Source organism: Malaya genurostris, chromosome 2, assembly GCF_030247185.1.
Source record: "Malaya genurostris strain Urasoe2022 chromosome 2, Malgen_1.1, whole genome shotgun sequence".
NCBI classification, from domain to species: Eukaryota; Metazoa; Arthropoda; class Insecta; order Diptera; family Culicidae; genus Malaya; species Malaya genurostris.
The window spans coordinates 207,189,335-207,215,946 of NC_080571.1; the positions used below are offsets into that span (position 1 = coordinate 207,189,335).

General features: G+C 38.9%; 3 protein-coding genes across 5 annotated transcripts; 1 reads left to right on the forward strand and 2 right to left on the reverse strand.

Moving 5' to 3' along the window:
- Positions 1-8,589: 8,589 nt before the first annotated feature.
- On the reverse strand, positions 8,590-10,772 carry LOC131427264 (sepiapterin reductase). Of its 3 annotated transcripts, XM_058590286.1 has the most exons (4): positions 10,611-10,772; positions 10,243-10,546; positions 9,674-10,005; positions 8,590-9,483 (listed from the first exon to the last, which is right to left on the reverse strand). In XM_058590286.1, the coding sequence occupies exon 4, from the start codon at positions 9,478-9,480 to the stop codon at positions 8,686-8,688; it is 795 nt and encodes a 264-aa protein (XP_058446269.1). In that variant the 5' UTR covers positions 9,481-9,483; positions 9,674-10,005; positions 10,243-10,546; positions 10,611-10,772; the 3' UTR covers positions 8,590-8,685. The 3 variants fall into 3 exon arrangements, with proteins under 3 accessions (XP_058446269.1, XP_058446268.1, XP_058446267.1); XM_058590285.1 differs by having other exon boundaries at positions 9,688-10,005; positions 10,243-10,666; XM_058590284.1 differs by having other exon boundaries at positions 10,243-10,665.
- Positions 9,695-10,462, reverse strand: LOC131429103 (uncharacterized). Its single transcript, XM_058593152.1, has 2 exons — positions 10,243-10,462; positions 9,695-10,005 (listed from the first exon to the last, which is right to left on the reverse strand). Exons 1-2 carry the CDS (start codon positions 10,460-10,462, stop codon positions 9,695-9,697), a joined length of 531 nt encoding a protein of 176 aa, XP_058449135.1.
- Positions 10,773-17,887: 7,115 nt separating the features above from the next.
- Positions 17,888-23,051, forward strand: LOC131427266 (nuclear pore complex protein Nup154). Its single transcript, XM_058590288.1, has 9 exons — positions 17,888-18,253; positions 18,321-18,480; positions 18,560-18,636; positions 18,697-20,146; positions 20,215-20,328; positions 20,399-20,908; positions 20,969-21,642; positions 21,707-22,551; positions 22,613-23,051. The coding sequence occupies exons 1-9, from the start codon at positions 18,146-18,148 to the stop codon at positions 22,866-22,868; spliced, it is 4,194 nt and encodes a 1,397-aa protein (XP_058446271.1). The 5' UTR covers positions 17,888-18,145; the 3' UTR covers positions 22,869-23,051.
- Positions 23,052-26,612: the final 3,561 nt, after the last annotated feature.

The window sequence follows — 26,612 nt, forward strand, 5'->3', positions numbered from 1 at the left end:
ACTAATCAATAACTAATAAAATTTTCAATGCTATGAAGAATGAAGAAAGTGCACATGTTTTATTTGCATTTACGTCGATGCATTTATGTCTCTGACATTTCCCACAGCCTTTTTAGAATTAGAACTCTTTACAAGAGACTTCACAGCCGAATCTAGCACTCTTTGCATTGAAGCAACTTCGGGTTTCACAATAAATCACACAACTCGTAGTTTCTTAAAAATTTCTGTTTTCAGTGCGATTAGTGGAAAGAGCTAAATCGCATTTAAAAAAAATATGTAGAATTTTGCAATACTAAATGTCTTCAATGGGTTATATAGGTTCCGATGCGTTAAAAACCATATCTTTTGATTACTCTAGTGTGAAATTTTATTTCATTGACTTCAAAACCATCGAATAGTAGGGGAAGGTGTTCGGTTGTCGGCACCCTACCGTAACTTTTGACAGAAAGCAGATAGCGTCGTTCCGACAAATGTTATGTATCTGTAATGGCAGCACGTTCTTTTTGTGCCGAACACCGAAGCAAACAGACGCTTGTACTGGCGACTCCAAACAAATCGTCAAAGTCGATAGAAATGAGCTTTAATGCTATTAATTAGTGGATAAGAAGCCAATAAAATCGGCTGCAATAACGTATTCTATACCGCGAAGCCGGTGGAAGGCCGACCAGATCAACACCAATTGCACCACCATCCAAATCATCGGCCAAGAGCCAAGGCGAAGGCACCATCAGGCAATGAAGACTTTTGTCCAAAACCCCTCCGGAAAGAATAAATTCCGTTTTTTTTTTCTATGAAGTCTTTACTTATATTTTTCCATTTCTAGAGGACTTTAGCTTTCCATTGATGTATATATGTCCGCATAATGTGCACTTATTCAGAAGTTATAAGCTTAAAATAAATGGGTGCCGGTAACCGAACATTCTCCCCTACATGTTTAATAATGTTTGTAAAAAAATATCGTCATATGTGAAAGATTGTAGATTGTACGGCCTCTGCCGTAAAACGTACGGTATCTCACCAACAAATGAATCGGTGAATTCCAAATTATCAGGTGTTGTTACTATATCGATTTTGATTGGTTCTTTTCGGCAAGCATTAACTGAGAGGGACGAATGATATGAAATGAAAAGACGGATATGTACACCCCTATTCTGTACGTCGATCGATTTGAAATATTCCGATCGAATGTGCAATTTCCATTCTGCATTCCGTTCGAGTTGGGTATGAACTCGAATATCATTAGTTCGAGTTGTTCAATTTTCGAACATTACTCGATCGACTTGCGAACGTATTACTTCTGTTCGGTTTAGAATCCTTCTAATTTGTTTATACAAGTGTGACGGTTTCGTTTACTAAGAAATGAATAATATAGAACGTGTAAGTAGTGTTGACAGCTTTGATGGTTAGTGTTCGAAGTGTTCCCGAACGAGAGTCGATCCAATCATACAAGTCGAACGGAATAAAGAATTCAAAACTCGAACGAAAGTGTAGATTCGTTCGTATCACAAATCAGTCGGATTGCAGAATCGGGGCGAATATTCAGTATTGTCAACCCTTGATCAATACGTCATTCCCATTGGAATGTACACAATTATTCATCATCAATAGCATTGACAAAATATCGAGTATTGACAATTTCGTGGACTCCCCAGGACACTTCGATCGAGCCAATTTCGCCGTCCCAAGTTAACTAACAACAAAATTCTGATTGTAGCGGTTATTATTATGGGTACGAGTTCTGGAGAGTGGTTATGGAGGATCAACGTTCACTGGGTGTTTTCGAACAGAAGGTGTTGCAAATCATCTATTGCGGAGTACGGGTGGAAGACATACAGAAGGTTAAAGATCACAGAAGGTACATACAGAAGGTTAAGGATCTATGAACTGCATCAGTTGCTGGGAGGACCAACCCTCGTTCAAACGGCCAAGGTCGGGCGGTTACGGGGGGCCGAACATGTTGCTAGAATGTCGGAGAACAACCCGACCTTTCGCAGTTACCGAGATTAGCGACGAACAGCCACGAAACGAGTTGATTGGAGATATTTCTGGTATACAGCAGAGTCTCGCGTGGCCTACAACTGAAGCAGTAAGAGTATGTATCATTAAAAATGCAGTTACTTGCTTGTAATCAGTGATGGCCCAGTACACGTTCCACTACACGAGCCGGCTCTCATACAGCCCGTGTGCAGAGCTTTTTTCAAACCAGACTCATTAGCAAAAAAAGAAAAGAGAGCCGCATCGATGGAGCTCGTGGCTAGCAGAAAACACGCACACGAAGTCTCGCTCGTGAGCGGTGTTACTACTAGATCTAGGATCGTGTGCTTCGTAGAACCAGCTCGCGAGTCGAATCGTGTGCTGGCTCATGAGCTGGATTAGGGGCTGGTTCATGAGCTGACTCGTGTGCTGGCTCATGAACTAACTTGAGTATCCGCTTTTGTCTCGTTTCTTGTCACTATTGAGACTACACAAATGAATATTATTGTCAATCAAAATGATTAGCGGCTCTCATTTGAGGCGATATTATTGTCAATACTCGACATTTTGGAAATGCTATTGATGATGAATAATTGTGTACATTCCAATGGGAATGACGTATTGATCAAGGGTTCCCAAGCAACCAGAAGTTCCACAATTACTTAAAAAGTCCACTTTCTTGCTGCTTAAAAGTACACGCGGAACTTTTGAGAACTTGAAAGTACAGAACAAGTTCCGCGTGAACTTTCTCGCTGCTTAAGAGTGCACGTGGTACTTTTAGCAACTTGAAAGTACAGAGCAAGTTTCGCGTGAACTTTTTCGCTGCATAGAAGCTGAACAATATATTCTAGAAGCAGCTTAGAACTTCGTTTCGCTGCGTCGCGCGAACTTTCAAGTGTGGATAATTACTTAAAAAATGGGCTGCTTAGAATGCTATTGATTAGCTTTGAGAGCTGCTTAAGCCAAATCAGTCCCTTTTATCCGAACTTTTGGTTAGTTGGGTTGACAGTACTGAATATTCGCCCCGATTCTGCAATCCGACTGATTTGTGATACGAACGAATCTACACTTTCGTTCAAGTTTTGAATTCTTTATTCCGTTCGACTTGTATGATTGGATCGACTCTCGTTCGGGAACACTTGAAATTTCGAACACTAACCATCAAAGCTGTCAACACTACTTACACGTTCTATATTATTCATTTCTTCCAGCAGAAGTGTAAACGGGGCAATACTTCCGTTGTGTTTTAGAATATTTGATGTCGTACTTTATAATGACAATTCTGGCAAGAGCAAGGCAAATAAAATATAATTTAGTCGGTCAATAGACTAATCAATAACTAATAAAATTTTCAATGCTATGAAGAATGAAGAAAGTGCACATGTTTTATTTGCATTTACGTCGATGCATTTATGTCTCTGACATTTCCCACAGCCTTTTTAGAATTAGAACTCTTTACAAGAGACTTCACAGCCGAATCTAGCACTCTTTGCATTGAAGCAACTTCGGGTTTCACAATAAATCACACAACTCGTAGTTTCTTAAAAATTTCTGTTTTCAGTGCGATTAGTGGAAAGAGCTAAATCGCATTTAAAAAAAATATGTAGAATTTTGCAATACTAAATGTCTTCAATGGGTTATATAGGTTCCGATGCGTTAAAAACCATATCTTTTGATTACTCTAGTGTGAAATTTTATTTCATTGACTTCAAAACCATCGAATAGTAGGGGAAGGTGTTCGGTTGTCGGCACCCTACCGTAACTTTTGACAGAAAGCAGATAGCGTCGTTCCGACAAATGTTATGTATCTGTAATGGCAGCACGTTCTTTTTGTGCCGAACACCGAAGCAAACAGACGCTTGTACTGGCGACTCCAAACAAATCGTCAAAGTCGATAGAAATGAGCTTTAATGCTATTAATTAGTGGATAAGAAGCCAATAAAATCGGCTGCAATAACGTATTCTATACCGCGAAGCCGGTGGAAGGCCGACCAGATCAACACCAATTGCACCACCATCCAAATCATCGGCCAAGAGAGCCAAGGCGAAGGCACCATCAGGCAATGAAGACTTTTGTCCAAAACTCCTCCGGAAAGAATAAATTCCGTTTTTTTTTTTTCTATGAAGTCTTTACTTATATTTTTCCATTTCTAGAGGACTTTAGCTTTCCATTGATGTATATATGTCCGCATAATGTGCACTTATTCAGAAGTTATAAGCTTAAAATAAATGGGTGCCGGTAACCGAACATTCTCCCCTACATGTTTGGTAATGTTTGTAAAAAAATATCGTCATATGTGAAAGATTGTAGATTGTACGGCCTCTGCCGTAAAACGTACGGTATCTCACCAACAAATGAATCGGTGAATTCCAAATTATCAGGTGTTGTTACTATATCGATTTTGATTGGTTCTTTTCGGCAAGCATTAACTGAGAGGGACGAATGATATGAAATGAAAAGACGGATATGTACACCCCTATTCTGTACGTCGATCGATTTGAAATATTCCGATCGAATGTGCAATTTCCATTCTGCATTCCGTTCGAGTTGGGTATGAACTCGAATATCATTAGTTCGAGTTGTTCAATTTTCGAACATTACTCGATCGACTTGCGAACGTATTACTTCTGTTCGGTTTAGAATCCTTCTAATTTGTTTATACAAGTGTGACGGTTTCGTTTACTAAGAAATGAATAATATAGAACGTGTAAGTAGTGTTGACAGCTTTGATGGTTAGTGTTCGAAGTGTTCCCGAACGAGAGTCGATCCAATCATACAAGTCGAACGGAATAAAGAATTCAAAACTCGAACGAAAGTGTAGATTCGTTCGTATCACAAATCAGTCGGATTGCAGAATCGGGGCGAATATTCAGTATTGTCAACCCTTGATCAATACGTCATTCCCATTGGAATGTACACAATTATTCATCATCAATAGCATTGACAAAATATCGAGTATTGACAATTTCGTGGACTCCCCAGGACACTTCGATCGAGCCAATTTCGCCGTCCCAAGTTAACTAACAACAAAATTCTGATTGTAGCGGTTATTATTATGGGTACGAGTTCTGGAGAGTGGTTATGGAGGATCAACGTTCACTGGGTGTTTTCGAACAGAAGGTGTTGCAAATCATCTATTGCGGAGTACGGGTGGAAGACATACAGAAGGTTAAAGATCACAGAAGGTACATACAGAAGGTTAAGGATCTATGAACTGCATCAGTTGCTGGGAGGACCAACCCTCGTTCAAACGGCCAAGGTCGGGCGGTTACGGGGGGCCGAACATGTTGCTAGAATGTCGGAGAACAACCCGACCTTTCGCAGTTACCGAGATTAGCGACGATCAGCCACGAAACGAGTTGATTGGAGATATTTCTGGTATACAGCAGAGTCTCGCGTGGCCTACAACTGAAGCAGTAAGAGTATGTATCATTAAAAATGCAGTTACTTGCTTGTAATCAGTGATGGCCCAGTACACGTTCCACTACACGAGCCGGCTCTCATACAGCCCGTGTGCAGAGCTTTTTTCAAACCAGACTCATTAGCAAAAAAAGAAAAGAGAGCCGCATCGATGGAGCTCGTGGCTAGCAGAAAACACGCACACGAAGTCTCGCTCGTGAGCGGTGTTACTACTAGATCTAGGATCGTGTGCTTCGTAGAACCAGCTCGCGAGTCGAATCGTGTGCTGGCTCATGAGCTGGATTAGGGGCTGGTTCATGAGCTGACTCGTGTGCTGGCTCATGAACTAACTTGAGTATCCGCTTTTGTCTCGTTTCTTGTCACTATTGAGACTACACAAATGAATATTATTGTCAATCAAAATGATTAGCGGCTCTCATTTGAGGCGATATTATTGTCAATACTCGACATTTTGGAAATGCTATTGATGATGAATAATTGTGTACATTCCAATGGGAATGACGTATTGATCAAGGGTTCCCAAGCAACCAGAAGTTCCACAATTACTTAAAAAGTCCACTTTCTTGCTGCTTAAAAGTACACGCGGAACTTTTGAGAACTTGAAAGTACAGAACAAGTTCCGCGTGAACTTTCTCGCTGCTTAAGAGTGCACGTGGTACTTTTAGCAACTTGAAAGTACAGAGCAAGTTTCGCGTGAACTTTTTCGCTGCATAGAAGCTGAACAATATATTCTAGAAGCAGCTTAGAACTTCGTTTCGCTGCGTCGCGCGAACTTTCAAGTGTGGATAATTACTTAAAAAATGGGCTGCTTAGAATGCTATTGATTAGCTTTGAGAGCTGCTTAAGCCAAATCAGTCCCTTTTATCCGAACTTTTGGTTAGTTGGGTTGACAGTACTGAATATTCGCCCCGATTCTGCAATCCGACTGATTTGTGATACGAACGAATCTACACTTTCGTTCAAGTTTTGAATTCTTTATTCCGTTCGACTCTCGTTCGGGAACACTTGAAATTTCGAACACTAACCATCAAAGCTGTCAACACTACTTACACATTCTATATTATTCATTTCTTAGTAAACGAAACCGTCACACTTGTATAAATAAATTAGAACGATTCTAAACCGAATAGAAGTAATACGTACGCAAGTCGATCGAGTAGTGTTCGAAAACTGAACAACTCGAACGAATGATATTTGAGTTCATACCCAACTCGAACGGAATGCAGAATGGAAATTGCACGTTCGATCAAAATATTTCGAATCGATCGACGTACAGAATAGGGGTGAATTTTTCAACCGACACCTAAACATTCAAAGGAGAGTTGTATGTAATATTAAACGACTTGTGTAGTTTCCACTACAATCTTAAAAGGATTGTCATCAACCACATTTTAAACCATTTCGGAACAAAAAAAATGGGGGAAATCTCATTCCTTTCAATATCACTATAGTAATGTTGCGTAACTTCGGAAATCCGCGTAGAAAAAACCCGCAAATTTGAAATCAAAATTTATGCCAAATGTCTTAGAAATGCATGAATCGTCCAGATCTGGTGTAATTTCAAAAAAAAATTTTTTTTGATCTACTTTGGGACTTTGAGAATTTGAGACCGTGTTACTTTGGAAATCCGCGTAGAAAAAACCGCAAAATAGAAAAAAAAATGATGCCAAATGTCTTAGAAATTCATGAAACGTTCAATTCTGATATAATCTCGAAAAAAATTGAAAAATTCGACTTTGGAACTGGAATGCCAAATGTCTTAGAAATTCATAAAAAGTCTAGATCTGGTGTAATTAAAAAAATCGGGATAACACCAGATCTCGGAAATCCGTGTAAAAAAACCGGGTATCTTCGGAAATCCGCGTAAAAAACTGCATAAAACGCGTAAAAAAGACCTCAGTGTATAGAGCAAAATACGTTTTATGAGTGAGAGTTTGGGTATAAACAATTTTTCGATTATCATTATTAGTGTTTTATGTAGGAGTGTCTATAGGAAATATATTCAGATGTGTGCCATATCATACTGTGTCCCAAGCAGTGCAGTAAAACTTCATTCAATTCAATTGCAACCGTGAAACACACTGACGATCTCTCTACTACAGTGAACTTCACACTCTGACACACACAATGTTCGCTGACGTACTGAGCCGGCAGGGGCTGGTGGAGTGGCCGATATCGCCTCCCCCCCTCACCGCTCCAAGCGGCCCTGTACAAAACACACATAAATTAATAGTTTCCTTCTAAAGTTTTTATTTTTAATGCTTTACTCCATTGATAATTTCATCCATTCGAACTTGCTCACTACCAACAGCGAAGACAATGAAGCAGCTAAACTACTTGGCACTTGAAACTGAGTGAGCAAAACTTCAAATAACTAGGTACTGATGATAAATTGCAAAAGTCATATGAATTTGTATCGATATGCTGACGGTCAGTAGCCATATATTTCATTTTCATCTGATATCATTCGATTGAAAATGAAATTTTACCGCACTGGTCCCAAGAGTGTAATTGACTCGTCCCGAAGATTGCATATTTGAATTCGATTAAGTTAACACCTCTCTGAGTTCTGGACTAAAGTTATTTGCATACATAAACAAAACATATGGAAAAAAACATCTCTTTACTGTAAACCGCTGCCAGGTTTGTGATAGGGTTCAAACATACACACAAGTAGTAAAAATTTATTTGTTATGTTATGTTTTTAATTTCCAATCACTAGCATCCGTTGTTTGGAAATTTTGAAAAACAAAATGTTTTTAACAAACTGATTTAGGTTACTTCACTTTGTTCATTGATTTCAAGTTCACTTTCTACATCATCATCATCGTCACCATCAGTTTCATCGTAATCAGTTTCGTCGTCATAATAGTCGCTCGCCTCCCACGATTCTTCTAAAATATCGATAGCAGCCACTCCACCAGCCCCCCGATCGCCTCTTCCTTCGTCGACGCCTTGGATGGCAATACGCTCAGCATGAATATTTATTTCCACTTCCCAGCGGAAGTTTAGTATCATGAATCCGACCGTTATTAGAACTGGGAGAGTAACGCGACTTTTCCAAGCAAGGTTAGTGAGAAAAAGAAACGTTTTACCGAAAGTGGAACTCATTCTGTGTGCTGCACGATTTGGCTAGGGGGCTTCGGATAGTTTTCAAAGGATCTGAAACGATAAGAAGAAGAAGACAAAACACGTATTACTAGCTTTAAGCTATTAACACAACATATGTTTATTTGCGGAATATATGTATGTAAAAATAAGTATTTCAATTAGATTCATAGCGGAATGATTCAATCATAATAATCAACATGGTCGCCAGATTTGAATTGGCCTGCCTCTAGGATACTTAGAAATTTTGCAGTTGTCTGTTGAGTTGTAAGCATCGTTGTTGTTTCACGTAGCCCCTGGAAGTAATTTCTAATTTCCTCTGCATTAGAACGGCCTTGAATGTCAACAGTCATATCGGTGTCTACGGGACCAGGAGAATAGTTCAACACTACCAGATCACTCTCCTCGTCCGCCAGCACTTTAAAGTACATTTCACGGGCAGCTTTACCTGCACAATAATATCCCATACTTTTGAATGGAACAGCACATGCTTTGGATGTGATGTTAACTACCAACTTTTTGGCACATTCCCTAAATTTATTAAGAAAGCAGCTGTTCAAAACTCCAACTGTGAACAAGTTGGTAGCGAAATATTCTTCCCATTCCTGTCGATCACTCATATCGATTGCTTTCCGTTCAACGTTTCCAATCGTTCCCACATTATGAATGATTGCCGCTAGTTGAAAATTGGTGACTGGTGTTTTGGCCAAAGACTTTTCAATAATATCCTCTAGTAACAGTTTGGAAGCGTTGTTCAAATCAACTGAACTCGTGACAACACTGATATGAGGATTTGAGTCCAAGATTTCCTTCCTGGTTGATTCCAATCCGGAAGCTGAACGTGCCAACAGAACTACAATTGAACCGGGTTTAAACTTGCGTGTTGTTTCGATAGCCATCCGCTGACCAATGCCCCGGGATGCACCAGTGATCAGAAAGTATGCAACTTGGTCGAGATTCACTTCCGTGGAGCCCATTCTCTACGAATAAACGGATATGAAACAAGCTCTCAGTGCTACAGTAGAAACGTAATAAAACTAGCACTGGGTACTGCTCATTCCAACTCATCGCAATAAATGATGCGATAAATTTCATCACGAATTAAGCGATGACAAATCGTATTATTTTAAATTAGTGTAACCCATGTTATTAACTAATCAACACACTCACCTGAACACACTCACCTAAAAGCTAACGACTGGTAGAACTCTCGGTACCGCTCTCCTCGCTCTCTTTGCTAACGTGTGTATCCAAATCTTTTTGTGCTGGTTCCGGTTCGAGGTGGTCGTACTTCACAAGATTCACAACTTCAGCAATGGAAAGAGGCTGTTCAGGTTTAATGAAGCGTAGCAGCTCGTTGTTGTTGACTGGTTCGTCTAGTTCGGAATCTGCACAAGATAATCTGTCGTTATCGTTGAGCAGATATTGCATACAAACTTCTCTTCGCTCGGCCAATTGCTGTAGCACGGTCGGGTTAGTTTTCAATCTTTTCAACTTTCGCTCTGTGAATTAAAAACCAATAGCACAGGTTACTCTTTGACTTTACTTTTGGCTGATAAGAGATATTTTACTATCAGTTTCAGAATTGTCCCATGTTCAAAACTATCTATACACATGAGACAATAATGCGTAGAATGTCAATCTATGTTCAGCAATATCTGTTTAATGTAATATTTTATACATTACTGATATTGTTGTCATAATGTATCAAAATGGAGGTAAAAACGAACAAATATTACCTAGAACAGCCAAGTAATTATCTGAATCCGGGAGTCGATTATCTTGTGGTTGACGAGAGCTGTTTTCGTGACTACCACCTCCGTAATTGCTTGATGAGATGACTGCAGCTTCAAAGTCGTCTTCAAATTGCAAATTCGCTGATTCTGACTCACCCTCATCAAGTTGCTGGGCTCGATCGGAAGAAACACTACTGCAGTTCCATGGGTCAGCAATATTCATTCTACCACTACTGATGCCAGCTGCTACCCTCTCCCCTGCTTGTGATTATTCGAATAAAATGTCCAGCGGAATTACGTCGCGCACCTTTTCGTCAACCAGTATAATATTAAAAGCTAATTTATTCGATTGTAATGCTATAAAAGCTTACTGTTGAACAAAAACTGAGATTTTTTTGTTTCCAACATGACATAAAGATGAAAGCCAGAGATGCCAGGTCAAATTTTTAATGTTCGCATAATGCGCAATGTTTAAACAAATCCACTTTGCAGATTTGTTGAGCAGAAAAAACGCCGAGTCAGATTCAAAACTCTAGAACTATTGTTAACCGTCCGTGAAAAACCTCAGAAATCTGCAGAATAATTGTAAAAATATTTGGAAATCTGTGAAAATCTGAAGACGAAATCATTTCTGTTGCACGCAGAGATGCCAGATATTTTCATAGGAAATCTGTATTATTCTCTATAAAAAATCTGTATTTATCTGTATTCACTAATAAAATTAAATTTCAACAATAAAATGATGTTAAAAGATGTTATTCCAACATATTATGGCTGTAGAATGGTAGATTCAATAAGATAAAGATTTTGATTCTCGTCACTGCAATCAAATACTAATAGATTGCTCATACGAAAAAGTTTTTATTTTGCTTTTTGGGAGATTCGTATTAAATTTAGGAAATCTGTATTCTGTATGCGTATGTAAAAATCTGTATAATACAGATAAATCTGTATAAATGGCATCTCTGGTTGCACGTAAATCTGCAAATTTTTCAAATAAATCTGCAAACCTGACATCACTGAACGACAGCTGAGTTCAATACACAAAAAACTGAAAAGCATTATATTTTAGGTTAACACTATCGGAGTTAAGAATAATTTTATTTCTTAGGGCTATTGTACCAATAGTCATCTCAATAGCGGCCCTTACACGATCATTAAAAGTGTCATTACTAAAAAGTAATGGCACTTTTAATGATCGTGTAAGGTCTACGAGTTCAGTAATGACACGAGTAATGATGGAATTCCAGATTTTCCATCACTACCAACATTATTTCTTCTTCTTATTTTTTTGTGGAAGTGCTGAATATCTTTAGAACTATACGCGAAAAAATGACAAAGTGTAGATTTAAATTGTTAATATTTCATTAATTTTAACGTTTCAATAACAAATCAAATTTATTTTCAGCTAAACGAAAATAAAAATATTGCTATTGCTATTGCTGGAGTAGTTACAAATACTCATCATTAATAATGAACGTGTAATGCTAAAAGGTAATGATGTACAGTAATGCAGTAATGACGAGCGTTTGAGCAGAAGTGTCATTACTTAGTAATGACACTTTTAATGATCGTGTAAGGGACGCTAATAGTAGAGTCGCCGTGTTATTTTACTGATTACTCGACTTTCAATCAACGAGTTGTGCTAAAGTTGAATACAATATATATGCTCTAAGAAGTAATACAACAGACAAAATATTTCAAAAGTTGTGCAATACTGCTGTTATAGCGGTACTTAATTTGATCCTATTCCTAATGTCAGTGTATCGAACAAAGACAGCAGATCTCACTCCAACTAATAGCGGCCCTTACACGATCATTAAAAGTGTCATTACTAAGTAATGACACTTCTGCTCAAACGCTCGTCATTACTGCATTACTGTACATCATTACTTTTTAGCATTACACGTACATTATTAATGATGAGTATTTGTAACTACTCCAGCAATAGCAATAGCAATATTTTTATTTTCGTTTAGCTCAAAATAAATTTGATTTGCCTTTGAAACGTTAAGGTTAATGAAATATTATCAATTCAACTCTACACTTTGTCATTTTTTCGCGTATAGTTCTAATGATATTCAGCACTTCCACAAAAAAAATAAGAAGAAGAAATAATGTTGGTAATGATGGAAAATCCGGATTTCCATCATTACTCGTGTCATTACTGAACTCGCAGACCTTACACGATCATTAAAAGTGCCATTACTTTTTAGTAATGACACTTTTAATGATCGTGTAAGGGCCGCTAATGGTTTTCGTATATGAGATGACTACTCCACACTGAAAATAATTTACTTGCTAGCACATCATGTACTATCACTACATTGAATTGAATGTGATGGACATTTCTTTCTTTGCCTCCAAGCTGACAGGGTCTGCTGTAAGTCAATTGTTTGAATCAAATAAAACTATTTTTGAATTTAAATATGTATCAAATTTAGTGTGGCAATGCACATTAGATTCAAATACATAGAGATATGGATTCCAATTTCAAAATTTTATTGAATCAAATCAAAAATTTATTGGATTCATATGCTTGTTAAAGTACATTAAATGTAGTTGAATCAATTATGTCGCAGTATCAGCAAATACAAATTAAAATACGGAATACTTCGACAAATTTTCAAGGACACATTTTGCATCGTGCGGTACACTGTCAGAGTGACAATGTACTTTAGCGAGTTTTCTATAAAACTAGTAACACTGAAGGGTAAGAACAAGTTCACCATAGTTACTGTTTATTATAGTGACAAATAAATAAACAAACAGTTTTTATCTGATAATGAAGATCACAAGCGAAATGTAAGTAAAACAATAATCTAGAATGGTTAAGCCACCATGAATATGCTAATAGCTGTATTGATATTTGTAGATTCGTGGGTTTTTGTGTTCATTTTTCATCTTTTGTGCTAGTGCCGGTGATATTTAGACTGATTGTTGCAGTTTAATACAGCAACGATAAACATAAACAAACAAGTTTGTTTTGCACCGTAGCAACTGGCATAAAGCGTTGCCAGAAACGATCTCCTTCCACATTTTCAAACTATCGCAAGGGGTGTAATTTGCTAGGCTTACTTGTTCAGGCTGTGAACCAAACATTGGCGTTTCGTTTGTATGGGACTTAGGGGTATTATTATTTGTATTTGGTATCAGTGCTTGGAAAACGAATGAACCGAATTAGAGTGAATATCCTTCATACGCTTCTTGGTTCATGAATGTACTAGCAACTGAACCATTCATCATCCACTTCTGGTCTGATGGATTTGGTTCACATTTGTTTGTGTTTGTGAATTAACGCACTACTGGACGTGGAAGGTGAGCGTATAGAAGTGGTATTAGTTGCTCATTCTCTTCCACATTACAAGGCGAAGCTACGAGCGAATATCGTTCGTTCTGCATCGTAAGCAGCCACGGCTTGGAGAACGAATGAACCTCAATATGAAAAGCTCTTTTTTGTTTCCCTTTCACATTCGGTGTATATTGATCAAACTTTGCTCACATTCGCACTTTTGTTTGAGCTTTAATAGTATCAGGATTGTTGTGATGTCTATGGCTAAAAAAAGCAAAAATCGTTCCTCAAAGGGACCAACATTGAAGCAAAAAGTGCTCAGTATGATAAGAGAGCCAATGAGAGATTATAAATAATATCAATCCCACTACCGCTAATTTTAGTTTTAAGTACTGCTAAATGTTCATACGGCAGATAAATTATCTTTAATTCTGATTCATGAATGCCCACCAGTGCTTGCAAGTGCTTAGTGCTTGCTTTAAACAGCACACGCATTGAAGCAAACCGTATTGCGCAACATTATCTATCAAGCTTATCATCTTCCGAAATGAGAGAAATATGCTTCAGTGCAGTGCCCATTCTTTACGAAACTTTCCTTATTCCGTACACTTGAAGGAACACAAGCTCTAACTGACTCAAAAACATGAATTATAGCTACTGGTTGTGAAAGATGAAGTGGAAAGTCTATTCTACAGCAGCGTGAAACCTTCTAAATTTAATTTTTTTATGCTTAAATACTTTAATGATATAATTTTTTTTTACATTCAAATTCAACAGTATTCTTTGATGATGAATGGTTCAACAGCGATAGTGTGCTTGATTCGCTTATACTACCGATGAATTATTTGAACGAATTGCCTATATTTGAGAGAAAAGAGAATACTGCATACTCTTTTTCAGAAAGGTTCAATAGTATTAAACGTAATACGGCACGCTCGTCGGCAAGTATGTATGGAATGGTTTGTTCTCCAATCTGTTCGCTCGTGTATATTGCCTGCATCGAAGCCGGTAACTCAATCTGTTGGTATGAGTGCTGTAGCTGCGCTGAACCGTTTTGTTGCAAGTCCCTCGCATTGATGAATGAATGGTGAAAGCTCTGTGCAGTATAGATTTAACAATTTTTTTTTGACTCCAGAGTTAAGCTGAATCAAATAGTCTCAGCATCAAATTCATGGATGTTGAATAAAATTTTTCGTCTTTGAATCAAACGCAAGTGATTATTGGTTCTGAAATATTTTCATTGAATCAAACATTTTGTACTACATAGTTGATTTTGTGATATTTAACACATTTTTTGCTAAGACTTCATTTTGTTACATCATTGAAACGGAAAACGTCGTTCGAGGAAGTAATAAGATTCGAAGCAGTTGACGAATTTAAACACCAATTAACGAACATGACAGTATGAGTAAATTCTTATAAAAATAATTTTTCGTGATGCACTAGTTCCACCTATATTGTACTGCGCGAACTATTTACTATCGGTACACCCCTTGTATTACGTAAAAGTTTTTTTTACTAGTTGGTTTCCCCTCATTTGTCAACACCGATCAGCTGCTTGCAGGGATGCCCGATTTCATCATAATATTTGAAAATGAATCGTCATAATAAATTATTAGATTACGTTGATAATATATTTAACTTTTTTAGCGATGTTGGAAGGTAACCATTTATTTTTCTCAACGTTGTTCATCTAGACTATTTTTGATTGTGTTGGTAATTTTCACCCGAAAAAAGTGGCGGCAGATCAGAAGCAAGTAAGTATTGTAACATAACGGGTTCGATTTTGTATTGCGTTGGAGATTGAGAAGTAGACACAATTCTGTATATAGTTTTGGCAATATGTATTAAATCTGTATCATGCATGAAATTCGCATGGAAGTATACAAATCAATACATTACAGGTAATTATGAATTGCAACTCTGTTGGTAAATGAAAAAAATAAACACAGTCTAGATGACAGACAGGATGTTTTTGATAGGGTAACGTGGCGCCATCATGACACATGTGAGTACTGTCCCAAATAAAGGAATATTCGAAATGACCGTGAAAATGATTGAAGAATCTAATTTGAGTGTCCTGTCTGTTAGTCTGTGTTTAAACTATCTGCACTATTGAAATCGTTCGAATTGTGCGATACCATAGTGAGTGCTTTCATAGGATAGGTAGGTTATGAATTATGTATGTATGACCAGGCCCGTACCCAGGATTTCGTTTCGGGAGGGACACAAAGATAAAAAATAATGTTACTGAAGACTGCTTATGTAGCTAATTCTCGGTGTGCCTTTTACGGGTGATTTTAACAGACACTTTAAACTTTTCCACTGGAACTGTTATTGTATTACATTATTGTCTGAGACCTTCTAAATAATTATATATCTGTTTTTGATTTCGGGAGGTGCCCGGGCCCCTTGGGCTCCCCCTCTGGGTACGTGACTGTGTATGACTTACATTTATATTCATTCAAGAAAACGGTTTCACAGTAGAGCTTTTGAAAATTAGAAGTAGAGGAGTCAATACCACAACCGCAGCTAGTTGAGGGCTCAAAACGCATTCAATGATAAATAAAAAATTTAATTTACAAATATTAGTCAAAAATTATTTTTTAAATGATAATCTATTGAATTTAAAAAAAAAAACATCATTGAATCTACACACAATCGCACGAAAGCCTGATTTCAGAAACAAAACTAATTTGATTTGAATCAAATAACAATTGAAATTAAATCCAGATGGAAATGAAATATATTTGAATTCGAAGCACAATATATTTGAATTTAATGCTCCTTTTATTTATTTCTGTGCGCATAGAAATAAAAACTGTTTGCTTTAATGTAAATATCAAATGCATTTGAATCAAAGGGAAATGAAAATAAGCGCTGATTCAAAATAAAATATTGAATTCAAAGTGTAATATATTAACATTTAAAGTGAATTTTTCTGCGTGTGATAATCTGAAGATTTGTTTGCAAATCTACAGATTTCTAAAAAAAAGCTGCAGATATGTTTTTGTTGCAGACTTTTGAAAATTACGATTTTCGCCGACATTCTTCAAAATTTTTGAACTTTTCAAATCGTCGCACTCTTATTTTTATCGCTAAACAAATTTCGTGTTCAATTTCTTACAGAGAACTTGAGTCCGCTAACTTCTTTTTCGAGTTTACGAACCTAACCCTGCTCGAAGATATTTGAAATTTTTATCTGGCTTCGCTGCTCTGTACACGCTACGCTGTACACGCTACGTGACTCTAAAGTGAGTACATTTTCACTCAGTTTCGTTAAAAGTGGAACTACTCTATAGTGAGTAAAGCCTGTTTACTCACTTTTGAGTAAATATGGTATTTGTCAAATTCTGAGTAACATTTACTCAGTGCTACAAATGGTAAAATTAGCTCGAGTGAGTAAATATGACGCAATATCATTCGAATTGAATAAGGGATTCGAATAAGGAATTCTTTGCTTTAAACAAATACTGACTTACTTCTATCCAACGAATGAAGAAAGCCGCTACCTGTTCATCGGTTATTGGAAAGGATCCGTCTGCCTTCCTACGTTGCCCACGTACTGGCATTTGTACAGCATTTGTAGAAATGCTCTGATGTATTCTTATATGGAAAAATTAAATAAAATACTTGCTATATGACAACACTTACTTATCGTCTTCAACCTACGCGAATTGCAGCATTTTGTTAATGTGCCCTTATAATCTGGTACCGCTTTCGACAAAGGGAAAAGTTCCGCCTTCGTCAAAGGGAAAAGTTCAGTGTACGTAAATTTTTACACAACGTTTTCAAACCTCTGTAGCGGCCCTTACACGAGTCATTAAAAATGTCATTACTAAAAAAAATATCATTTTAATGAACGTGTAATGGTGCAGTAATGACGAGATTCCTATCAAATTTGAAATACATTATTACTTAGTCATCATTAAAAATGACAAAACTAATGCTCGTGTAAGGGCCGCTTGTGAGTAAAACTTGTTGTCTATTTAGAAACTGAGTCAAAAGTGGCCCTTACACGTGCCAATATTTTTGTCAATGCAAAGTATTGTCAATACCGTCAATCCAATTGGCTTGGTAACTTGAGTCCGCTTTTTTCGAAAAAATCAAGCGTTTGGAGCTTTAAATATTGCAACTGAATGTTGTAACATTGAGAGAAAAGGTTATTGTACTTATTTAACAGTTTCCTCTCTGGAGAGCAAGTATTGCAGGATTGATGAGCAGTTTTGATTTTTTGACAACATATTGTCTCGTGTAAGGGCAGCTAAAGTTACTCATTCTTCTAAATCAATATTAATGACTTTTTGACATTTGAACTAAATAAGCAAAAGTGAGTACAAATTACTCACTTGAGAGTAACATTGAATGAGCGTGTACGCAATATCTCGCCATTGTCGTGTAGCCCGCTGTTCGTTGAAGTAGTTGTCAATTCAAACAAATTTTCAACAATCACGAGAAAAGAAAGAAAGGAAAGCGGGTTTTCACAGAAATACCGCACCTAAAAACAAACTACATTATATAGTGACCAATATCAACACTTGCAGTAGAGATCAGTATTTGTACTGAACTATTTGTACACTAATTTCTTGAAGACTGAAAAAAAAAAATTACGGAATGAGTATATCGGAATCCACAGCTGCTTTGCTGGACTCGCTTGAGTTTGCCGGTACCATGCTGGAACGGCATGACATTGCGGATTGCTCAACACCTGGTTTGTTAGAGGTAAATGGTGTTAAATTTCTTACCACCAAAAATCAACATAAGTTGGGGTTCCGTTACTTTTTCATAGGTTACCGGCATACGACAGTCTGGTGTTGCGACTGCAAGTGGACTAAATGATTTCGATTACCAGAATCTATCCAGTTTGTCGTTGGGATTGAAAAATTTAAATCAGCTATCGACCGTTAACAAGATCCCGATTCCGCCGGAGATAATGGAACACTTCAAACGTAAGTTCGTATTAACTTAAAAATTTTAGATTCTGTTTGGGGGTCTCAAAGTGATTAATGTTTTAAACATCGTTTGCAGATATCAAATGCCACTGTATGATGGGACTTTTCCCGGAAATCGGTCGTGCCTGGTTGACCATTGATTCGGATATTTATGTACGTTTATTGGTTGATATTAGAGGTAGTTGTTTCATTTTTTTTTTCGTGCTCTTGTAGATTTGGACTTATGAGCAAAGCAGGGATGTCGCCTATTTTGACGGATTGTCTCATCTGATTGTAAGCGTAGGCTTGGTGGTTCCCAAATCGGGGGTATTCATCGCCGATGTTAAATATTTGCTGGTACTGACCACTCCAATAGAAATCGTTATACTGGGGGTAACATTTGGTGATTCAAATGCTTCACCCAATCGTTCCATCATGTCCTCTACCGAAGAGATGCAGCTGCTCAATAAACCTATATTTGTGCTCAATACAGATAATGTTGCAATTACCTGTATCGAAGGGAATACTGACGGACGAATTTTTCTGGGTGGTCGAGATGGTTGTTTGTATGAGATTTCCTATCAAGCGGAATCGAATTGGTTTGGAAAGCGTTGCAAGAAGGTTAATCACTCGCAAGGACTTATGTCACATTTAGTCCCGGGAATTTTTAAGGTTTTCTCGGAGAACGATTCGATTTCTAAAATTATTATCGATAACTCGCGCAGATTACTGTACACTCTAACTGAGCGAGGAGCTATAGAAGCGTGGGATATTGGAACGGACGCCAATTCTGTGAGACGCATCGCAAGGATTTCGCAAAATGATATCGCTTCTAGTGCGGCCAATATTTTACGAACTATTGAACCGTCAATTTTCAAACCTGTTACCGCATTGTGTCCACTCTCGCTGGAAGATTCCCCCCAGTTTCATTTGATTGCCATAACTCAAACCGGTGTACGATTTTATTTCTCCACCGTTCCGGTGCTGTACGGTATTCAACAGCAGCAACAGCAACAACAACCAGGGACACCAACATTTGAACAGCGTCCGCAAGGCCTCTACTTGTTGCATGTTCGGCTTCCTCCTGGATACACTCCGAACACAACCGTCGGTAAACCGAAACAAGTGCATTCTGCTTTTTACAGTCAAGGATCTCTATTAATGGTGTCGACTCCGCAAGCCGATCAAGATCTGCTCTGGTCGCTTAGTTCAGAACCTTTCCCATCCAGGCAGAACCTTGTGGAATCGTCGACTGTAATGACCATGGATGGACAGGTATGGGCCATAGCGGAAGTGAAGCCCAAAGATAAAGTGACCGTTGATACGCCTCTTAGAGCTGCTCAAGTTCCCAATAAAGTCGCACTGCTAACGAATCAAGGTGTTCACATTGTGTCTCTGCTGAAATCGGTAGACATTCTACAGCAACTGTTGCTTGCTTGTCACGGTCCGCACAACGAAGCAGTGAAGGCCTACTTTCAGGTGCAAACAGAACCCCAAGCATGTGCCACTAGTTTACTGTTGGCTTGTATTGAAACATTCAAAGGGACAGAACTTGGAGATTGGGCCGCACAGGCCTTTATTCTGTACGGTGGGGAACCTTTCTTTGAGGTTGGAGCTTACATGGGTGCTCATTCTACCGTGACAAGACCACTGAGTTTCAATTCGCCGACAAGTGGTTTCGTAGGTAAGAGTTTTAGAGTTGAGTGTAAATATCTTGATAAATTTTTGAAATTTACTTTTTTTCTTACGCAGAATCACAACCAGGTGGACCACGGATGTACATGTCAACGCCGTTTTCCGTTGCAAGGCCTGTTTCGTCCGTTCAACAGAGTATGATGCACCAAAGCCAGTTTCCCGGTAGTTCAAGTATGTTCTAATAGGATAATGAAAACACATTCCATTACCATCTAACGTCTGTCTCTACTTGCTACTTTAGTGTCTCCGCAAATGAATCACAGTTTCAATAACAACCTACCCATAACAGCTGAATCACCAAATTTCCATTATTCCGCCAAACATGCTGGTCTCTATCTGCACATGTCCCGCCTGTTGCGGTCCATTTGGAAGAAGCGATGCATTGACGAAAAGCTACATACCACTATCAGCCAACAGGATTGTGCTCAAATTTTGGAGGATTTGTATGCCATCAAGCGGTTTCTAGAGTCCATCACATTGACTAATCTTGTCGGTCTGGTTGGCAAGAACGCACCGAGTTCTGGTGCCGTGGGGTGTCCACCGGGCGGATATCTTCAACAGCAGCAGCAGCAACAGCACCAACACCAGCAATCCATGTCATCGTTGTCTTCTGGGATGCCGGGCTCCTACGGTCAATCGAATTATGGAAGCCAAAATATGTTTGGCGGAGCGACGGGTCAACAGAAAAACACAGCCGAGGAAGCTTTAATTGAAGAGAAAAAATCTTTGGATGCGTTGATTCGTTTGATCAGTAGGTTTTGAGGCAAGCGTTGAAGCATTTCTGAAATTAACCAAATTTTTCCTATTCCAGAACACTCATGTGAAGTGTTGGCGTTGTGGAAGATTCTCTGTGAGCATCAGTGTCATCTGTTGGTATCCAAGCTAAGCAAGGAACAACAATCCGCCTTACAGTCGTGCACCTTTCGGGATCTTATTCTGTCGCGTTCGGATCTGTGCGGATTGTTGATAGTAACACTAATCAACTCCTACTTGAACGACAATGCTAGTGTGGGCTCGATTTCATTTAAATTGCGCGAGGTTTGTCCAAATTTATACCGCCATGAGGATGCTGTATCGCACAAGGCAGCTGAAATTTTGCTACTCTCCAAGAGCTGTAACGATCCTGACGAGAAGGACGAACGTCTCAAAACTGCACTGCAGTTGTGTAAAAGTGCTGCTCCAAGTTTGCCATTGTCCTCCATTTGTCAGCAATTCACCAATGCAGGATTTTACACCGGTGTCATTGAGCTCTGCTCAATTTGTGCCGCAAAAAGTGATCCAAACGAAGCGGCTTTACATTTCTATCGAAACAACGAACCCGTGGAAGATCAAGAAGGTTTTATGGCGTTTCAAAGCCGAATGAATTGTTACAAAGAGGTGAAGCTTATGCTGGAACATGTATACTCCAATGTGTGCAATAGCAAAACGAGCAGCATATACCCCTCGCTGGAGAGCGTCGATAGGGATAAATTGGCAAACACTCAGGTACACTCGTCAACTGATTTACTTTTGTATTAATTTTTTTTTCAAAAATACGATATTTTTCCAGCTGATTTCAATCATCAACTTATCTTTGCAATGTACGGATCAATTGCTGCATATCGCCGTGTACGAGTGGCTATTGTCGCGCAACCTTCTGGGAGAATTGCTGGAAATAGGAGAGCCATCGTTGGGAGCTTTCCTCGGACGAGCAGTGAACCGAACTCCGGACAACCTGGTACTCGCCGATTTGTTGTGGAAGTATCACGAACGAAATGGCCAGCACGCGGCTGCTGCGAAAATTCTCGACAAGTTAGCAAACATCCCAAGTGAATCGATGTCCTTGCAGCAACGAATCGAGTATCTGGCACGTGCCGTCATGTGTATGCGTAGTGACACCGTTGGTTATTCGGCTCATAATGGTGTTTTGCTGAAGGACCTAGAGGACAAGTTGGAGGTAGCCCAAATTCAGAAGCAGATATTTGATGCTATGTCCATCATTCCCGATAAAAACTTGACTCAAGCGGCCCTACGAATGCTCAATTCCACTCTGTACAATCTAACCCAGTTGTACTCGGATTTTGCCGAACGTTTCGAACTGTGGGAGAGTAAACTTACCATTCTGAACTGCTCGCATCACAACGATCCGCTGTTGATCGAATCCGTTTGGACGAGGATTTTGGACAAAGAACTGGAGATGCCGGACAGTAATACCGAACGCTGCCGCAAATTGCTATCCAAAGTAAAAAGCTTAGCACTGGAATATGAAAGCTCTGGTCATTGCTTTCCGTTGTCGTTTATTGTTAGGGAACTAGAACTTAGATGCTTCCGCTTGAAACTTTTTGACTCACCTGTTCCGGAAGCGTTAATCGAGATGAATTTAGACATCGATGCATTGTTGAATATTTACTCACGGTATATGCTTTTTTCTTTCAAAATATTGAACATTACTAACATTATCAATTTAATATTACAGACTCATCTCTATGAACGAGCGCGTGTGGGTCACGGATGAAGACGAGCTCTATCTTGTTCGTTCAACGGCGAAACTACTGTCTATAATCGCCTCTCAGCCGAATTTGGTTCCCCTGAAAGATCGTCGAAAAGTTATTGCCAAATCGCAGGACCTAATATCGGCTTGTTTAAGTATACTCTACACCAAACCGGACGGTCAGGCACACGTGGATAACCTGCGCGAAACGCAATCCAAACTGAATCGAATCCATTGCTAACAGACGGTTCGATTTTCAACGAGCCTATGACAACTGTAGTGCGATGTTCCGCTACAGCGTTTACTGCTGTGTCCTTTAAATTTAGGCGCTAGTTCTCGTCATAAAATGTTTGTTTGAAGCCATTACAAAATATTGTATATGTTGCGCATAGTGATTTGTTCAGAATGAAAGTATATAAATAAAGCGCCTGTTTTTATAATGACAAACTTAGTCTCTCCACAGATTTTCTTTATTTCTTCCGTTTTTCAGTCTTTATTTGTTTATTTAGGTATAATCAACAGACATAATATGGTCCTTATGATAATTTCTAGTAATATAGAGAAAATCTTCGGACGTTGATATTAATTTCGCGTAGTAAAAAGCAGGGCAGTCAATCTTTTCGTCAAAAACACCTGCTATCAATAAAGCACGTGCAACATCTCGACGAACTTGTAGTGCATCGGGACCGATTAGTAACCCGCGACTTTCGTAGCTTGGTAGTTGGTGAGAATTGTTCCACGGTAAGCGCTGTAGAGCGAACCGAATGAATCTGCGTTGTATCGATTCGATTCTATGAGCTCTGTTTATGCAGTGAGGATTCCAAACGAGAACAGTACTCCAGGGATGAACGAACAAGTGAGCAATACAGAGATTTTAAACAGTACACGTCTGTAAAATGTGTAGCCATCCTCATTACAAATCCTAAGTTGCGAGGACCTTAAGAAACGATATACAGTCTGTTACATAAGAACGTGGTCATGATTACTCGCGATTGGTAAAGTGGAATGGTTTGATTTTTTTTAACACAGAGGGCAGCAGTGTCATTGATGCAATGCGAGAATAAATCAGCTGACTATTGTTTACAATTCAATTTCAGCATTTTCTTCAAAATGAGTACCGCGTACGCTACGCGCTTCGAAGCAGTTTTTTGAGCTTGCATCCAAAAGGTCCCAAAACCGCGTCGAAATACATGAAAAAGTGAACTTCATACGGTTTACTTTACACCACTCGGCGAAGCACAACAACTATCGTTGTAGAAGACCTGCATTTTCTGGGCTTCGAATGTAATAGTAGATTTAAACGTCATCGGCAAACGATAGACGAGGGCCCTCTAGAGTAAAGTTGACGTCGTTAAAGTACAGTAAAAATAATTATGAGCCCGAGATGGCTACCCTTCGGAATTCCGAACAAAGCGATAAACTCAATGGAAACGTGATCGCCGATTTTCACTGCTAAAATATGATTGCAGCCATCGAATGATGTTAGAGCCGAAGTCTCTACATGTATATTCTGAAGGATGACAAAAAACAAATGTCCTTGCGCGCCGCGCGACTTGTGTGCTTTTCGATAGAGAACAAAGGGCTAAACTGTCATTCCATTTGCTTACGTAGGTTTCGCAATCCGTGTTCCGATACTTCAATTCCTAGTAAGAAAGAACGAAACTATTTGTTTACTTGATTTTAGATGGTTTCCGAACCTTTTTCTACTGGAAATAGCAAATGAGACGCTAAAATTACCCGCAGATTTGTCTTAGTCGCGAAAATCAGTTAATTTCACGAAAAATGTGCAAGGGCGTAACTTCATAATTCACTCAGGAAGCATAAAAGTTAAAAAAATCGAAAAAGGGCGAAACTCTTTTTATTCAGTGGATATAGCAGGAAAGTGGAATAATTTGCATGCATTTCAAAGATAATCCAACAGTTCATCGACTAATCAATAATTGATCTGAAAATATACGATAATTTCTAAATGGGATTTTAAACCGAAGTCGAAACATTCATCGATGTTATTCTCCATTTGCTGTCAATGTTAGATTCACCTTTCTTTGAAAAACAACTGAAATATTGTGCACAAAAAGCTGGAAAATCCGGGAGCGGTACATTTGCAAGCTGACCAAAGTGTTGAAGATGCCGAAACATCAGTTTTTTTGAGTGTTCAAAACCTAGAAGGAAATTCGGTGTGGAAAGGAATTAGTAGACCTACGTAAAAAAGAATCAGGGATCAACTAATTAGTAAGATGTTCAGGTGCATTGAAGCAAAGACACAATATTAACAAGATATCCAGCTCTCACATTTACCGAACAAATCATTGGCAACATCCTTTTTTTGCGAGCATGTCGCCCTCAGGTGAGTCCGTATCGAATCTCGTACATAGAAGTAAGGGAGAGAAATGTCAAATTCGTGCGCGCCAAAATAGCAGCACTGTGCCTCCATACAATTGACATGATAGGTTGAATGTGATGCCGTGCGATGGCGTTGCTGAACTGAAGATTAAGATCGCTCCAAGCTGACAGGGTCTGATTGAAGTCAACCAAGGTCCTTCGATCCGAGATGTAGATGGAAGGTACAACGCCAACTTTTAAACAATGGGTCGTATCTCAAGTAACATTTTTAATATTAATAAATACTTGTAGCTGTCTTCAATGCTGAGCTGAGCTGAAGTAGATCGCCCGTAGTTGCACTTCGTGATTGATCGAATGAGTGGAAATGTACAATGAACCAAAAAAAAATGAAACTTGGGAGAAGCAAATCATTTTCACTGTACATACCCACTCATTCCTAACTTTTTATTAAATGATCAATAACGACGCTGGCTACGACCAAAGGCTGTGCTACTGAGGGAAAGGAAGGAATGTTAGTCCGATACTCGTTGTTTCTAGAGACCGCGGGTACCACTGTATCTCCACGAGCATCACGGGATAGGAGATTTGTTAGTAGGGAGGGAAAAAGATCCGGATATGTTTTGGTAAACAATGTGATCTCAACAAAACCTGATTCTTGATACTCAGGAGAAAAATAATTAGTAAAAAAAATCTTTAAGGAACGATCTCACCAGTATCCCTTTTCTCCTGCTCGCGCTACTGTAAGCAACGGCCACTGAAAGAATAGAATAAAAACACTCGCGAATGGGTCCGCTGCAGACCAACCCTAGACCTTCAGTCTGAATGATACGGTCGACTTGTGAACTTTCACATATTCCATAGAAATCCGACAACATCAACAATGACAAGCAGACGGCGCTTCGATCGGTTAACAGGTTAACATCGTTGAATTTTGGGGCGGCAAATTCACAGTACCCGTCGTTTGAGCATCTTTTGTTTCGCGGAGCAATATTATTCAATAAATAGAACTCTCACTACTAAACACATACTTGTCACACCTGCATTATCACTCAAAATAACTATTTCAACCAAATTTTTACCTATACGTATCAAACAACACATTGAACTTATACTTTTTTGAGAGCAGCACCAGGACACCGCATCGCACTCCCAGTGATGCCAACTCTCCTCCACTTGTAGCTGTCTTTAATGCTACATAAAAAATCTTGCATTAAAACTTTAAACTCGACGAAAGTTTACTGACTGTCGAAATTGACACCAGCGGAGAAACTCAGAGACGCATATTGTCAGGAAATCATGCTTATTTTGGACTTCACAGGACGCTTCGATCGAGCAAAGATAGCCGTCGCCCAAAGTTTCAGCAAAACTGATTAGACCGGATATTCTCTACGGGCACGAATCCTGGACAATGCTTGTGCACGATCAACGTACACTGGGTGTTTTCGAGCGGAAAGTGTTGCGAACCATCAATGTCGGAGTACGGATGGATGACGAATGAGTTGCTGGGAGGACAAACCCTCATCTAAACGGCCAAGGTCGAGCGTTTACGGTAGGCTTTGGTATGGTATGATATTCCACGCAAGTTACGGAAATAAGTGTTTTCGGATATGAACAAGAAAATACACAAAATTATTCATTTATT

What these genes read in the sequence shown, in the direction of transcription:
- LOC131427264 (XM_058590286.1), bottom strand. Translation starts at nt 9,480, where the DNA reads ATGGGCTCCACGGAAGTGAATCTCGACCAAGTTGCATACTTTCTGATC.
- LOC131429103 (XM_058593152.1), bottom strand. Translation starts at nt 10,462, where the DNA reads ATGAATATTGCTGACCCATGGAACTGCAGTAGTGTTTCTTCCGATCGA. An exon ending in TAATTACTTGGCTGTTCTAG is followed by an intron (nt 10,006 to 10,242) that starts GTAATATTTGTT and finishes TTTAATTCACAG; the next exon opens with AGCGAAAGTTGAAAAGATTG.
- LOC131427266 (XM_058590288.1), top strand. Translation starts at nt 18,146, where the DNA reads ATGAGTATATCGGAATCCACAGCTGCTTTGCTGGACTCGCTTGAGTTT. An exon ending in TGCGTTGATTCGTTTGATCA is followed by an intron (nt 20,909 to 20,968) that starts GTAGGTTTTGAG and finishes TTCCTATTCCAG; the next exon opens with AACACTCATGTGAAGTGTTG. An exon ending in TTGTTGAATATTTACTCACG is followed by an intron (nt 22,552 to 22,612) that starts GTATATGCTTTT and finishes TTAATATTACAG; the next exon opens with ACTCATCTCTATGAACGAGC.